This window comes from Leuciscus leuciscus (genome assembly GCF_965113295.1).
Source record: "Leuciscus leuciscus genome assembly, chromosome: 6".
Classification (NCBI taxonomy): domain Eukaryota; kingdom Metazoa; phylum Chordata; class Actinopteri; order Cypriniformes; family Leuciscidae; genus Leuciscus; species Leuciscus leuciscus.
Genome location: NC_138730.1, coordinates 38,116,554 through 38,130,930, shown reverse-complemented (window position 1 = coordinate 38,130,930; position 14,377 = coordinate 38,116,554). Strand labels below are relative to the sequence as shown.

At 37.9% G+C, this 14,377-nt stretch overlaps 2 protein-coding genes across 2 annotated transcripts; both read left to right on the top strand.

Annotated features, from left to right (window-relative positions):
• Positions 1 to 618: 618 nt before the first annotated feature.
• On the top strand, positions 619 to 2,001 carry LOC309501343 (putative inhibitor of apoptosis; the record flags this gene model as incomplete). The annotated part of the gene is made up of 1 exon (XM_082173392.1): positions 619 to 2,001. One exon carries the CDS (start codon positions 619 to 621, stop codon positions 1,999 to 2,001), a length of 1,383 nt encoding a protein of 460 aa, XP_082029518.1.
• A 4,432-nt stretch (positions 2,002 to 6,433) lies between these two features.
• LOC309501514 (type I phosphatidylinositol 4,5-bisphosphate 4-phosphatase-A) lies at positions 6,434 to 13,617 on the top strand. Its single transcript, XM_082173681.1, has 7 exons — positions 6,434 to 6,637; positions 8,014 to 8,207; positions 9,861 to 9,967; positions 10,094 to 10,199; positions 10,394 to 10,446; positions 10,929 to 11,019; positions 11,984 to 13,617. The coding sequence occupies exons 1-7, from the start codon at positions 6,520 to 6,522 to the stop codon at positions 12,125 to 12,127; spliced, it is 813 nt and encodes a 270-aa protein (XP_082029807.1). The 5' UTR covers positions 6,434 to 6,519; the 3' UTR covers positions 12,128 to 13,617.
• Positions 13,618 to 14,377: the final 760 nt, after the last annotated feature.

The window sequence follows — 14,377 nt, the reverse complement described above, 5'->3', positions numbered from 1 at the left end:
TTAGACCATCTGTAAACGTCGTTTTACTTTATGTACTGCCGATCTATCATTTTCTTCACTACTTCAATGTATACTCGAAAGTATAATGTTGAAATAAAAAAAATCTGGTTAAAAAATGTCTGAGCTCATAATAATAGTATTATAATAGTATACATGATAATATTTAGAATAATAATATTTAGAATAATTAAAAATACTACATGATTTAAAAGATTAAATATTTAAATATTTGATTTCTGCATTTAAATGACTGTATTCCCGAGGTGGCAACCATTTCCAAGATGTGAATACCTGAAATTGTGTGGTGATTTTTCAATTTTTGAAATTGTGGTGTTTGATTTTGTTTTTAGCATCGGTTCCTGCATCATAGAGGGTATTTAATAAGTTTAATAAGATTATGTGTTCTGTCATGGACGACTAGACACTAGTCATGGGATGTCCAGCAGAGAGAAGGGCTTGAGTGGACACACCCTGTGGTCACATTTTTACCCGCCACAGCAAACCTCCTGTCATCCTCTCACTCTGCCTTTTCCCCCGCTTCGCAACGTAGCCATCTTACAGCTTTCCAACCCTGCGACAGCCGTAACATCAACCGCCACGGCATCTTTTTCAAGCCAAATGGAGGAGCAGGTGGGTTACTTAAACACGGCATTCAGCAACCTGGCCCTCTCCAGCCCCATTTCCTCCCGTGGAGTTGAGGATATGTCTCACCAGCGACCTCCGACTTGTCACAATCCTGGCATGCGTCGGGAACTGGAACGCCTTGACACCTTTCAGAATTGGACTCTTGCTACATTAGCTCCAGCTGAGCTTGCCAAAAGTGGTTTCTACTACGTTGGCCAGGGCGACAGAGTGGCTTGCTTCAGTTGTGGAGGCCAGCTTAGCAACTGGGAACCGGGAGATCGGGCAGCATCAGAGCACCAGGGGCATTACCCCAACTGCCGCTTTGTTCAAGGTGACCGTGCAGATAATGTACCTTTATCTGGTGGCGGCCTTTCCAATGGAACGGCAATGCAACAGTGTGAAGAAAGGTTGCTCACATTTGTCAACTGGCCCTCAAGAATAACTGTTCGACCAGACCAATTGGCTAAGGCTGGTTTTTACTATGTTGGTCGTAATGATGACGTGAAGTGCTTTTGTTGTGATGGTGGACTCAGATGTTGGGAGTCTGGTGATGATCCATGGAGAGAACATGCTAAGTGGTTTCCAAGATGTGAATACCTGTTGCAAGAAAAGGGCCAAGAGTTTGTTCATCAGATTCAAGCAAGATTTCCAAGACTATTTGAACAGCTATTGACTAATGGAGACAGCGACTCAAGAGAATTTGTTGATCCAGCTGCTGTACACCTGGGTCCTGGAGAAGATGCAGTGATGATGAACAATCCTGTGGTGAAGCAAACCGTTCAAAGCAAAATTCTCGCAAGTGGAGAAAATTACAAAACCGTTCAAGAATTGGTGTCTGATTTACTACGTGCGGAAGATGAGAAGAGAGAGGAGGAGCGAGAAAGTAAGTTTCTTACTTTTCTTAAGAAACATCATCTTGCCGTGTCACAGCGGCTAAAAAGTGTGCAGTGCTTAATGGACCATCTTCTAGAGGAGAACGTCATCTCACAGAAAGAGTATGACATTATTCGTAACTACACTACAGTCAAGCAGCAGACAGGGCAGCTCATTGAGTTAGTCCTGTCGAAAGGAAATGCAGCAGCAGAGGTCTTCCGCAACTGGATCAAGAAGAATGATGTCTGCCTGCTGAGAGAACTGATGGCCCAGACAAATGAAGCTGCATCACCGAGTCAAGATCTTTCAGACTTGCCTATGGAGGAACAGTTAAGAAGACTTCAAGAGGAGCGCACATGCAAAGTTTGCATGGATAAGGAAGTGAACATTGTCTTCATCCCCTGTGGTCACCTAGTTGTGTGCAAAGAATGTGCGCCTTCTCTACGCAAGTGCCCCATATGTAGAGGCTTGGTCAAAGGCGCTGTCCGTACTTTCCTATCATAAAGTTTTCCTATCATTTGGATTTGCAAATTTACATTTAACTCGATGATACAACTTAGTCTAAATAAGAGCAACGTAGAGTCCTCGGATTTCTTCAAAATAACGCAACAACAAAACATTGTGACAAACTTTGACAACATGTTGTATGGACAAAATACTGTTTGAAATATTTTTGTATAAATAAGATCTAAGACGCCTAAGTACAGTTTTTCAACCATCTAAAGTTTTTGAACAGACGCTGTTTAGTAAAAATAATACATAAGTCTTCTAAGAAGATAAATAAGATATGATTTTAATAAAACTTTTATTGACATATATAAATATCTAATTTAAACTTTTAAGGTTATGCTTTTAAATGAATTTAGTATAAAACTCTGGATGTACTCTGGAACGCGGACTAGATTTACTGTGACATTGTCCCCCGAGACTCATCTGGTCTGTTACCCTATATCCTGAAGCTTCAGTTCACACTGTAGTTTATCTCTGAAGGATCTGGGGGTGTTTTGTTTGACAACTTAAACTATTTGCTTTTTGGATTGTTTTTTATCGTTGCATAAAGAACTACTTCACCTCTCTGGAAATGTAAGGTGTTTTTATTTATATATTTATTTAGCTAAAACTTTTTTTTACATTTTTGAAAATGTAGTTTTCTGTGATGGTCGTGTTTAGGTGTAAGGGATAGAATATGCAGTTACGGTACAAAAATCATTATGGCTATGGAAAGCCATAAAAATTGAAACCCCGCATGGACAAAAAATTATGATTGAATCTTTACATATAAATGAGATTTAAGACGACTAAGTACAGTTTTTCAGTTTTTGAACAGACATTGTTTAATAACAATTATACCTTAGGTTCAATTTAAACAAAATCATTACAGTAATCTTCTAAAAGATAAATAGAAGATATGAATGTATTCAAACTTTAAAGATTTTTTCAAGCAAGAAAGTTAAGAAATTTAAACTTCAAACTAAAACAATCTTTCATTTTTAAAAGATCATATTTAACCTTTTACGATTATGCTTAGAAATAAATTCAGAAAGATCAGCGTGTTTAGGTGTAAGGGATAGAATATGCAGTTAAGGTACACAAATCAATTATGGCTGTGGAAAGCCACAAAAATTGAAACTCCGCATGGACAAAAAATGCTGATTGAATCTTGAAATGATTCATTGAATGATTGAATTGAAATGAGATTTAAGACGACTAAGTACGGTTTTTCAACCATCTAAAGTTTTTGAACAGACATTGTTTAATTAATAACAATAATACTTTAGGTCACAGTAATCTTCTAAAAGATAAATAGAAGATGTGTATGTATTCAAACTTTAAAGATTTTATTTAAACAATCTTTCATTTTTAAAAGATATCATTTAAACTTGTAAGATTATACTTTGAAATAAATTAAGCACCTGATATCCTGATTGCTGAATTTGCAGTTACGGTACAAAAATCATAATGGCTATGGAAAGCCATAAAAATTGAAACCCCGCATGGACAAAAATTATGATTGAATCTTTTCATATAAATGAGATTTAAGACGACTAAGTACAGTTTTTCAACCGTCTAAAGTTTTTGAACAAACATTGTTTAATAACAATTATACCTTAGGTTCAATTTAAACAAAATCATTACAGTAATCTTCTAAAAGATAAATAGAAGATATCAATGTATTCAAACTTTAAAGATTTTTTCAAGCAAGAAAGTTAAGAACTTTAAACTTCAAACTAAAACAATCTTTCATTTTTAAAAGATCATATTTAAACTTTTACGATTATGCTTTGAAATAAATTCAGAAAGATCAGCGTGTTTAGGTGTAAGGGATAGAATATGCAGTTACGGTACAAAAATCATTATGGCTGTGGAAAGCCACAAAAATTGAGACTCCGCTTGGACAAAAAAATGCTGATTGAATCTTGAAATGATTCATTGAATGATTGAATTGAAATGAGATTTAAGACGACTAAGTACAGTTTTTGAACAGACATTGTTTAATAACCGTTACACAAAATCATTACAGTAATCTTCTAAAAGATAAATAGAAGATGTGTATGTATTCAAACTTTAAAGATTTTATTTAAACAGTCTTTTGTTTTTAAAATATATCATTTAAACTTTATTATACTTCTTATAAATAAACTCAGCACCTGATATCCTGATCACTGAATTTGTGTGACTCTCTGACACACACACACACACACACACACACACACACACACACACACACACACACACACACACACACACACACACACACACACACACACACACACACACACACACACACACACACACACAGAGAGAGAGAGAGAGAGACGCTATGACTCCCTATGTTTTGAGACAGTGTGAGGTCATTCAGGAATGACTATATGAATTCAGTAAACAAGTTGTGTAAAACAATTTTGAACCCATTCATATACTTGTTTAACTATATAAACATTTAACTGATTGCAATTTTTGTGACTCTCATTTTATTCAAACTTTTGGTGTGAGGTTTTAGTAAGATATATTTTATAAGCATTTCATTTATATTCTTTTAAAGAACCAAATGGTTTTTCAACGTTTGTGTGAGATAAACTTCCACAGTTTTTCAACCTTAGTTAAATGATCATTAGAACAGTATGTTTTTTCAACTTTAGTTTAATTGACACGATCATTATTTTAAAGGATAGAATGTTTTTGTACGACATTGTTTAATCACTGTGTCTGAACAGCACGTTTCAGATGTCAGAGCTCAAAAGGGAGGCAGGGGGAATCCCGTGACACACACACACACACACACACACACACACACAGAGAGAGAGAGAGAGACGCGCGCGCGGCCCACACAGACGATGCTTTGAGAGACTTATTGCAATTGTTTTTATGACTCCATTTTATTTAAACTTTTGGAGTGAGATTTTAGTAAGATCTTTATAAACATTTCATTTATATTCTTTTAAAAGAACTGAATGGTTTTTCAACATTTGTGTGTGAGATAAACTTCCAGTTTTCCCCTTATCAGTTTCACAGTACAGCCCGGATACGCTCAGGAATATGTAGGGAGGATCGTGTGTGTGATACCAACTTCAAAAACACACACACACTCACAGACACTAACTGTCATGTTCAAAAGGCTTCAATAGGCTTCAAACAATTAAAACTAGCTGTCATATAGCCATGACGTATTATTGACAGGTGGTCCGTCATATCAACTACTCCTGTAAGAGATAGAGTTGGCTTTGGTGGTGCATTAAAAGAAGATAGCAAAGGCGGATTGGAGTAAAAACATTTGTCTGTCCTCAAATGACGGAGCTGTTTCTCTTTATTTTAAAAAATTGTATTATCAATGTAATCTCACAAAATGTCTCTCTCTCTCGCTCTATCATGCAAGGTGAGAGTTAAACTGCCAGATACAAAAGCATCTGATTTGGTGCTGGATGTGAGGGAGACGTTTCTTGACCTCAGAACTCCAAAGTAGTGAGTAAACTATTAACTAAAATATTTTACTTTTTCCATCAACAGTAGTATTCACTAGATATGTGTGCATATTCTTTGTTTCAGTAAGTTGGGCCTTCACTTGCCTCACCCAGTCCACAAACATGAGGGGAATGCCAGATTCATCACGGAGAGGGAAGAACTGGAGATCACACTGCCCATGAACAGACCAATGGACTGTATCAACCTGACATGAGAGAGGCAGAGAGGGTGACTGAACCATGAGAAGAGACACTTCGGCAGTGTTGACAACATCTATACAGATACAGTCCTACAGCCTTTCATTGACAGTCTTGGATCCAACCCGGAAACATAACCTATGAATATGTCCCAATAATCCAATTCACTTCGGTCAATGCCTTCCCATGATGACCCAATTCACTTATCAGCAGGTTTATTAGCTTTAGAACAAGGAAATAAACATTCTGATAAAAGGTTTCCAAATCAGCAGCTTAGATAAAGTGGAAAGGAACAGGTGCCTGTGTAAGAAGTCCCTTTTTATGATCATAAATTATCAAATGCCAAATTGCTTACTTATTAAAAATATTTTGTATAAATATTTTTGTTCAAATAAATTGCTCCATATAAAAAAAGGAACATTATTTCATGTCAGACTTTTAACCCTGAAAGCAGCCCTGACTAAATAGTAAGAGGTGCCTGCTAAAAAAATCATATTCTTGTAATACTCAGCCTAATAAACATATAATTGCCTTTCTCATTTATTTATTTATTTATTTATTATTATTTTTTCTTTAAATTTGGCATGCATGCATTTTTGAAAAGACACGTCTCTTGTGTAATGTAGTGATCTTTGAAATGGTTGTAAGTGACAGGAGGAACAGCATGTCGCGCGCGGTTGCTCAGGGGTATCGTGCAATACACCCCCCGAGCGCACGGATGCGCACAAGCGTTGCCACAGCAGCGGACGTACCCGTGTGACGTAGGCGGGCTCCGTCCACACACACACACACACACACACACACTCTCCGGTAGCACAACAATACAAGCTTTCGCCGCTCCCCCTCTTTACGCCTCGCTCTCGGTATGGCGGACGGCGAGCGGTCCCCGTTGCTCTCGGATCTCGGTGATGGAGCTCTCGGCAGTGGGAACGGCGGGGTGTCTCCCGGAGCAGCTCCACATGGTGCTCCGAACAAACCGCAGAGTGAGTAGCGAGCACGGCGCGTTTCTGCGCTGTCACGGGCCCGCGCGCACACACACACACACCTGTGCATTTACTACAGTTGAGGTTAGGTACAGGCTATGCGCTGTTATTCTTGTCTTTGTACGTTGGTGGCATGGAGGCAGTGCCCGAACGGATGATTTTCCGGCGGATCGCAGTTGGGAGGCAGATAAATTGTGAGCGCGTATGTGCACGCGCGCGGATACTGTAGCTGATACATACTGCTGCTAAGCATATAATGCAGTTGCAAACGATACACCTGCGTTGGGTGGATGGTATTATTTTGTCAAACAAATCTATGTTGAATTGATCCTTGCATACTTTCGTCATCCATCTCGGAGGCTGATAAGCCTCTAATGAATGAACATCACTGTTGGCTTGTTCGGGTCTGTTTACTGTTCTGGTATTCGCCTTTCCGAGACGAAATATAATAAGGTAATATTGTCTAAAACTATACATATGCCTGGGGACGGCTGTACAAAGGTTTTCATTATCCACATTTACCGGCGAGTCGGCGTCTCTGCATTACACATTTACAGTAATCTGTTGTATCCGCGAACTCCAGCTACACCCAAACACACATGATTGGCACATCTTTGGGCCATTCAGAAAGCCTTAAAATATTGGCTGAGGAGACCCAAACCAATCATTGTACAGAGTGGGCGGGACCAATAGAAAGTTACTAAAGGGCGTGCTGAGGATGGTGGTGTGTTGATATGGTGATACTGGAAATATTTTATGAAAACAATACATGTTTTATCTCAAACGGTTGTTTCACTATATTACTTAGGCCATAGAGGCAGTGGTTGATGACTTTTGATTTTGGGAGTATTTCAAAGAGTAATAACTCCTAAATATCCTCACAAACAGTTTTTCACCATGTTTAACTGTATTTGTGAGGACTTAAAAAAAAAAAAAAAGATTTGGCCCTCACAAGGATAGGCAAATATGTAGGCTACATGCTTCTCTAGTAATGAGGCACATTCCAGCAGTCTCTTTACAAAGCTCCTTTCAGCAGATCTCGAGACCAAATCTGATTTTCTTGTTAATCCTTATGGCCTGGGCGACAAATAACTGTTTCACTTTCCCAAAGCGGAAGTTTCAGTGTTTGGTTTAAACTTTGTGAGGTAAATGAAACTTTAGCCTTTTACTCAATTTCATGAGCCAATATTTTCAGTATCTATGTTGAACTAATGACACTGTTATCCAGACATTACAGGTATACTGTAGTATGAATGAAACATTTCAAGCATTAAGTCTCAATGAAACTGAAGTAGTGACAGATATTTTATTCCGTATTGTGACACATCCAAGTCTAATGGATGTGCAGACTGGAATGACAGTCTCTCCCTTTTTAGGTTTTCCTCCGTTTCCGAGCTCGACTCAGTCACCCATGTTGCTGGGCGAGAACCCTCCACCGTATTCCCCCCTGACGTCTCCAGAAAGTGGCAGTGCCCCAGTCATCAGCTGTAGGGTGTGCCAGTCGCTCATCAGCGTTGAGGGCAAAATCCACCAACATGTGGTCAAGTGTGGAGTCTGCAATGAAGCTACTGTGAGTTGGGATAGAGCACTTGCACACTTAAAACATGCTTTAAAAATTAAATTAATTTGGCATAATAGCATATCAACTTTTGCACAATTGTAAAATTCTGAAGTTTTGCCTCACAATATGTTTTTATTGGTTTAGTTAGTTTGCATCCTACAGTTATTGATTCAATTCTGATGGTTTTGGGGCTTCTGTCAGTAAATACTGATACACTACCATTCAAAAGTTTGGGGTCAGTAAGATTTTGTTTTTTAATGTTTTTAAATCTCTTCTGCTCACCAAGGATACATTTATTTGATCAAAATACAATAAAAACAATAATGTGAAATATTATTACAATTCAAAATAACTGTTTTCTATTTTAGGATTATTTGATGAATATAAAGAACAGCATTTATTTGAAATTGATTTCATTTTTTTTGAAAAAATAAACACTCTTGATCAATTTTATGCATATTTTCTGAATAAAAGTATAAATTTCTTAAAATCTTACTGACCCCAAACTAACATACGGTTGTGCATATGCAATGAATTATTCTGTATTACATGTAATGAATTTGATTAAAAAAATGTAATCTATTGACAGCCCCAAAACTTAAAGGTGCGCTATCTAATTTTTTTGTTTAAAATGTACAAAATTTATATGAGCGAGTACATCATTAATCCACCTTCCAAACCGTGTTTTTGTCTTATCCTGATTCACTACGGTACACCTATAATAAGTGTTTAAATTTGGACTATTTTAGACCGAGCGGGATGACGACCGTTGCGAAATAACCCAGTATATGCTTGACTCGTCATATACATAACCCGAGAGAAGTAGCTCTGGCTTCAATATTTGTCTGTAAGACGCATAAAGTTTTGTTGATTAAAGGCAGGGTAGGCGGTTTGTTCCAGAAACAATATTTGTTATGCTGGTTGAAACTGAAAGTCTCTTCACATCCTGATAGCAATCACTAAATTAAGTGGTCTAAATGAATTTATATACATCTGTGGAAGGCGTAGCTCCATAAAATGTTCGTCCAATCATTGAATTCTGTCTAAATGCAATGATACGATGTCCTACCTGCCTATCATTGTATGTATTTTCACACCTGTACACCCTGCTCACACAGTTTCATGTTATGCAGAGTTAGACAGAAGTGAACTGAGCACCGAAACCGCAGCCACCTTTTTCAGTTCCTCCTGAACCAAAACAACAAGCTGTGTTCTCGCCGTAACTACTGTCATTTGAAAGAGATGGAAACCTGTGACGTTATACTCAGATTGGTTTGTGACTCGAATTTATGCGTTTCAATGGCAACACTATCAACGGCTAAATGAACATGCATCAGTCAGGTGGTACACGTAAGAGCTCTGTAAGTTGTTTACGTTCATTATTATTGTAATTGAGACATGAGGTAGTTTAATGCCGTCTCTCGTGAAGCTTTTGTTTGCTCCCTGCTGTACGCGCTCATGTGTTTTGGAGGAGGCAGGGTTTTGGAGATGCACTGAAGGGAGGGTGGGATCTTATGCTTTCACCGCTATTGGTAGCCGCTCCGAAAATTGCTTAAAGTGTACCTTTAAAAGCATGTGACCATCTTTGGGTAACCAAAATTAACTCTCTTTTCTCTCGCTCTCTTCCTTTCTATTCTTTTCATTAACCTTCATTCTCTCCAGCCCATAAAGAATGCCCCTGCAGGGAAGAAATATGTGCGGTGTCCTTGTAACTGTCTTCTCATCTGCAAGGTCACATCCCAAAGGATCGCCTGCCCTCGGCCTTATTGGTAAGGAGGAGACAAAGTTAAATTTAAAACAAGTGAAATGTTTGACACTAATAAACTTCTTGTCTCAAACTGGATTGTGTATGTGGAGAAAAATGAAATGTTTTTGTCTCCGTGTCTGTGGACTAGTAAGAGGATCATAAATTTGGGGCCAGTCCATCCAGGCCCAGCCAGTCCAGAACCACAACCTGCTGGAGCTAGAGTTTCCTGCGGACACTGCAGCAACACTTTCCTGGTACATACACGCACAATACAGCAACATCATACGGACACACAGTGTATCATTGACATCATGACCGAATCACTCGGCTCAGGTTCAGCGTCAAGTTAAAGTGGAAGATCAGATGGCTGTTTATTCGTGTTTTATTTATGCAACTGCCTCACAGTAGCTTTCACAACTTTTTTTTAACAACTTTCTCAACATTTCAGTGGACCGAGTTTACTGACAGGACACTGGCTCGATGCCCCCATTGCAGAAAAGTGTGAGTGTTTCCCAGCCGACATTCACGAAACAATTTGCACATGCCAAATAAATTTCATTAGATCATAAATAAGTCAACATTTAAAGTCTTTCTCTCTCTGTCAGCTCCCAGTACACGGCTTTAGCTTCTGAAAAGCATTACTGCCTTTAACTGGCAGTCATTTTTTCAATGTTGATAAAGGTCCCATAAAATTTTAACACCCTGTCTGATCTTAGACAACTATAAGTAAGCTATTCATTGTCTGTAGACTTATTTGCTTAGCCAATGGCATGAGTTGGGGCGGGACTAACTGTTTGTCTGATCAATGACAGATAGGGGGAGTGTTTAGGAAAGCTGTTCTATTACAATCATTATTTTGGGAATTCTGTGTACTCATGCTAGTGGTGCAGAAATTACACTCTTTGCCTTTTAATAGTTTTGCATGTTCTATTCCATTACCCCCCTGCTGTTCTTCTCATTGGTCTCTTCCTCATCTTCACCAGATCTTCGATTGGCCAGCGATATCCGAGGAGGCGGAGTCTGTGGTGTTACCTGCTGTGCTTGCTATTTAGCATCTCAGCTGCTGGTCTGATTGTGAGTGTGCATCATGGTGTTATTAATTATAGACTATATTTTGTATTTTCTTTTTCAGAGTATCTATTTAAAATGCCGACTGTATAATTAGCATATCACTTATTGTGAACCATTTCTTTAATACGTTTTGTGATGGTGCATTACTATTTCCAAGCGGAGTCACAAATTTATGAATTAGCATCAGTTTTCATAATAAATTTGAATACATTTTTCCAATAAAGTTAAAATCGCTAACATTAAAAATACAAAATCTCATTTGTTAACATTTATGTATTGTTATCTAATATGAACTAACTGAGCAATATATTGTTTACAATGTTTAATAATCTTTGTAAATGTTAGTTAATAAATATGCATTTGTTCGTTTGTTCATATTAGTTCACGTTGCATTAACTAATGTTAACAAACACAACTTTTAATCTTCAAAAATATTTTAAGTAAATGTTGACATTTAGTCTAATAAATGCTGAAAACTATTGTTCAGTGTTAGTTCATGATCATATCAAGTGTAACGTTTTTTTAATGCTCACCAAGGCTGCATTTATTTGATTAAAAATTACAGTAATATTGTGAAATATTTGTAAAATTTAAAATAACTGTTTTCTATTTGATTAAACGTAGTTTCCTATGATGGCGAAGCTGGAGATTACTCCAGTCTTCAGTGTCACATGATCCTTCAGAAATCATTCTAATATGCTGATTTGCAAGAAACACTACTTACTATCATCAATGTTGAAAACAGTTTGACTGCTTGATAATTTTGTGGAAACGGTGATAATTTTGCAAAGTTCAAAATAAGAGGATTTATTTGAAATAGAAATCATAGTGAATAAACTTTTGAACGACATGTAAATCAACATGATACAGTTTGAATCTTATTGTAAAGTGTTACCAATTGTGAGACCTGTCAAAATAACATCAAACTGCATCACTGTATTCTGTAATTGTCTGTGTTTGTCTCCAGGCAGGGACGTGGTCCCAGGCGCGTGTGTATGGGGGCATTTATGCGTCCTGGGCAGCGGCGTTGTTGCTGGTGGTGTTGACGCTGGCCAGAGCACTTTACTGGAGCTGCATGAGGGTCAGCCAACCTCTCCACAACCTCACATAGAGAGAGAGAAAGACAGCAAGAGAGGGGGCTGCGATTAAGGGTGGTGGGAAAAAATAAAGTCCACAGGAAAAGAGCTAGAGAGAATCATGGTTAACTCTTAAAGCTTGATTGTGATGGCTGTAATGAAGGGTCAAAGTAAAATCCAGGCTTGAGAAACACATGAAAAAATGCTACTATGGCAAAGAAGATTAGTGTTTTAAAGTAATTTTTATTCGGAAGCTTTCTCTGGATGTGTTTTCATCCGTGAATATGAACGGACTTGTTACTCATGGTTACATGCAAACATGCAGTTATGATTCCAAATGCTCTTTTTCAGTTTTAACCCATTACACTCATGTAAAGGATATGTAAACACACACACACAACTCTCTATGTACATCTTAAATGAACTACGCTACAATACACAAACGACACCAATTCAAACATTGACCACAACATTACCTGCCTCTCTAGTGTCCAAATAAGCTCTGAAGCCTTATAAAGAGAGGAAGTACAGGTTCATCTCCACTAGATGGTGTTCCAAAACCACATAAACACTGGTGTTTCGTCTCATTGCCTGAATCTCTGTACAAACACTGCTAATCCAAATCATTTGGGCGACACGATTAACAAATGCGCAGAACATTTCTGTAACTGATTTTTCATAGACACTTCAAGTGTAAATGCGCTCAAACACATCTCTTTATCTTTAGTTGTGAATGTTAAAAACAGTATTTTTTTATAATTGTGAATTTTGTTTGTAAATATTTGTTGTTTATTTCATGAATGACTGAGCAGTTGCAATGTAGCTCTAACACGCTGTGATTCCTTTGTTTATGTTTTTATTTAATTTGCAAAATCACTACTGAAAAAAACAAAAAAATCACTACTGATGTTTTGACTGGAACAAATAATGAGATAACCAATGTACAGCCACACACACACACCTTCGGGGAACAGAAAAGAAGTCATATCTTCTGTTGAAGGTCTGCTGTGCTTCATGGACTTTATCAAAAGGGTCATTTACCTTTCTTCTCATGTTCATGTGAAGTTAATCGTCATGTTCAGGTACTGTAAGTTTGATTATGTTTGAACCATGATTAAATGATACTAATGAGATTAATCAGCCACTAGAATTTGGATTCTAGACTTCAAGATCTTTTTTTTTTTTTCCTCTTTGTCATAATTCAGAGTCTGGGTAAGAACACAATTGAGATGTTCAGAGCATTGAATTCTTGTTTCTGGTCACCAATGTTCTTGCATTATATTCCTCATAAATATGCTAAGTACATACAAATATGGTCCTAACTGCAGATCTGGAATTCAGAATCTGTATTCTGTCCATGAGAGAAAAATGTGAGGTCTGGACATCTGGAATCCCAAACATGAAGTCAGGATGTTATTTATAAAGAGCAGAAGGCCAATGATGGAGGTCTCCTCTGAATTTGTTTACACGTGAGATTAAGATTACACATGATTAAAAAGATGATGCAGTTATAAAACGGTGAATACACTTGGGTCCTGTCTCGTTTTTATAAAGGTCTGTGTGTGTGATTCACTTGCAGTGGTTGTGTTGGCACTTTTCCTCTCAATGTCCCTGGCTATTTGTCTCTTGTTTCGGGCGGATATATTATTTTCCTCGACATAGACTGATAGAGGCATGGGAAACATACAGAAACCTTTTAGAAACCACAACTCCCCTGAGCTGGGCAGAGAGAGAGATTTGTCAGCATTAATGGAAGAGAAAGAGCAGAGATCTGGGGACACGCACAGATAGAGAGAGGTTTCAGTCTTCTGGATGCGAGTCAGAGAGTGACCACAGAAAAGTCTGCAAGCAGAGACCAGAGAATTCATAATACACACACACACACACACACACACACACACACACACACACACACACACACACACACACACACACACACACAGTCTGTCCCCTTCTCTCGCTCTCAAATCTAATTCACTCCAACTTTATTGCCATGACAAAGAGAGGGGAAAAAAACTACACCTTTCACATTGCCAAATGTGACCCTGGACCACAAAACCAGTCACATGGGTCAGTTTTTTTAAATTGAGATTTATACATCATCCGAAAGCTGAATAAATAAGCTTTCCATTGATGTCTGGTTTGTTAGGATAGGACAATATTTGGCCGAGATACAACTACTGAAAATCTGGAATCTGGGGGTGCAAAGAAATCGAAACATTGAGAAAATCTCCTTTAAAGTTGTCCATTTATGTTTGCGCTTGTGCTGCATTCACACACAAAAA

What these genes read in the sequence shown, in the direction of transcription:
- LOC309501514 (XM_082173681.1), top strand. Translation starts at nt 6,520, where the DNA reads ATGGCGGACGGCGAGCGGTCCCCGTTGCTCTCGGATCTCGGTGATGGA. An exon ending in GAGTCTGCAATGAAGCTACT is followed by an intron (nt 8,208 to 9,860) that starts GTGAGTTGGGAT and finishes CATTCTCTCCAG; the next exon opens with CCCATAAAGAATGCCCCTGC. An exon ending in TCTCAGCTGCTGGTCTGATT is followed by an intron (nt 11,020 to 11,983) that starts GTGAGTGTGCAT and finishes GTTTGTCTCCAG; the next exon opens with GCAGGGACGTGGTCCCAGGC.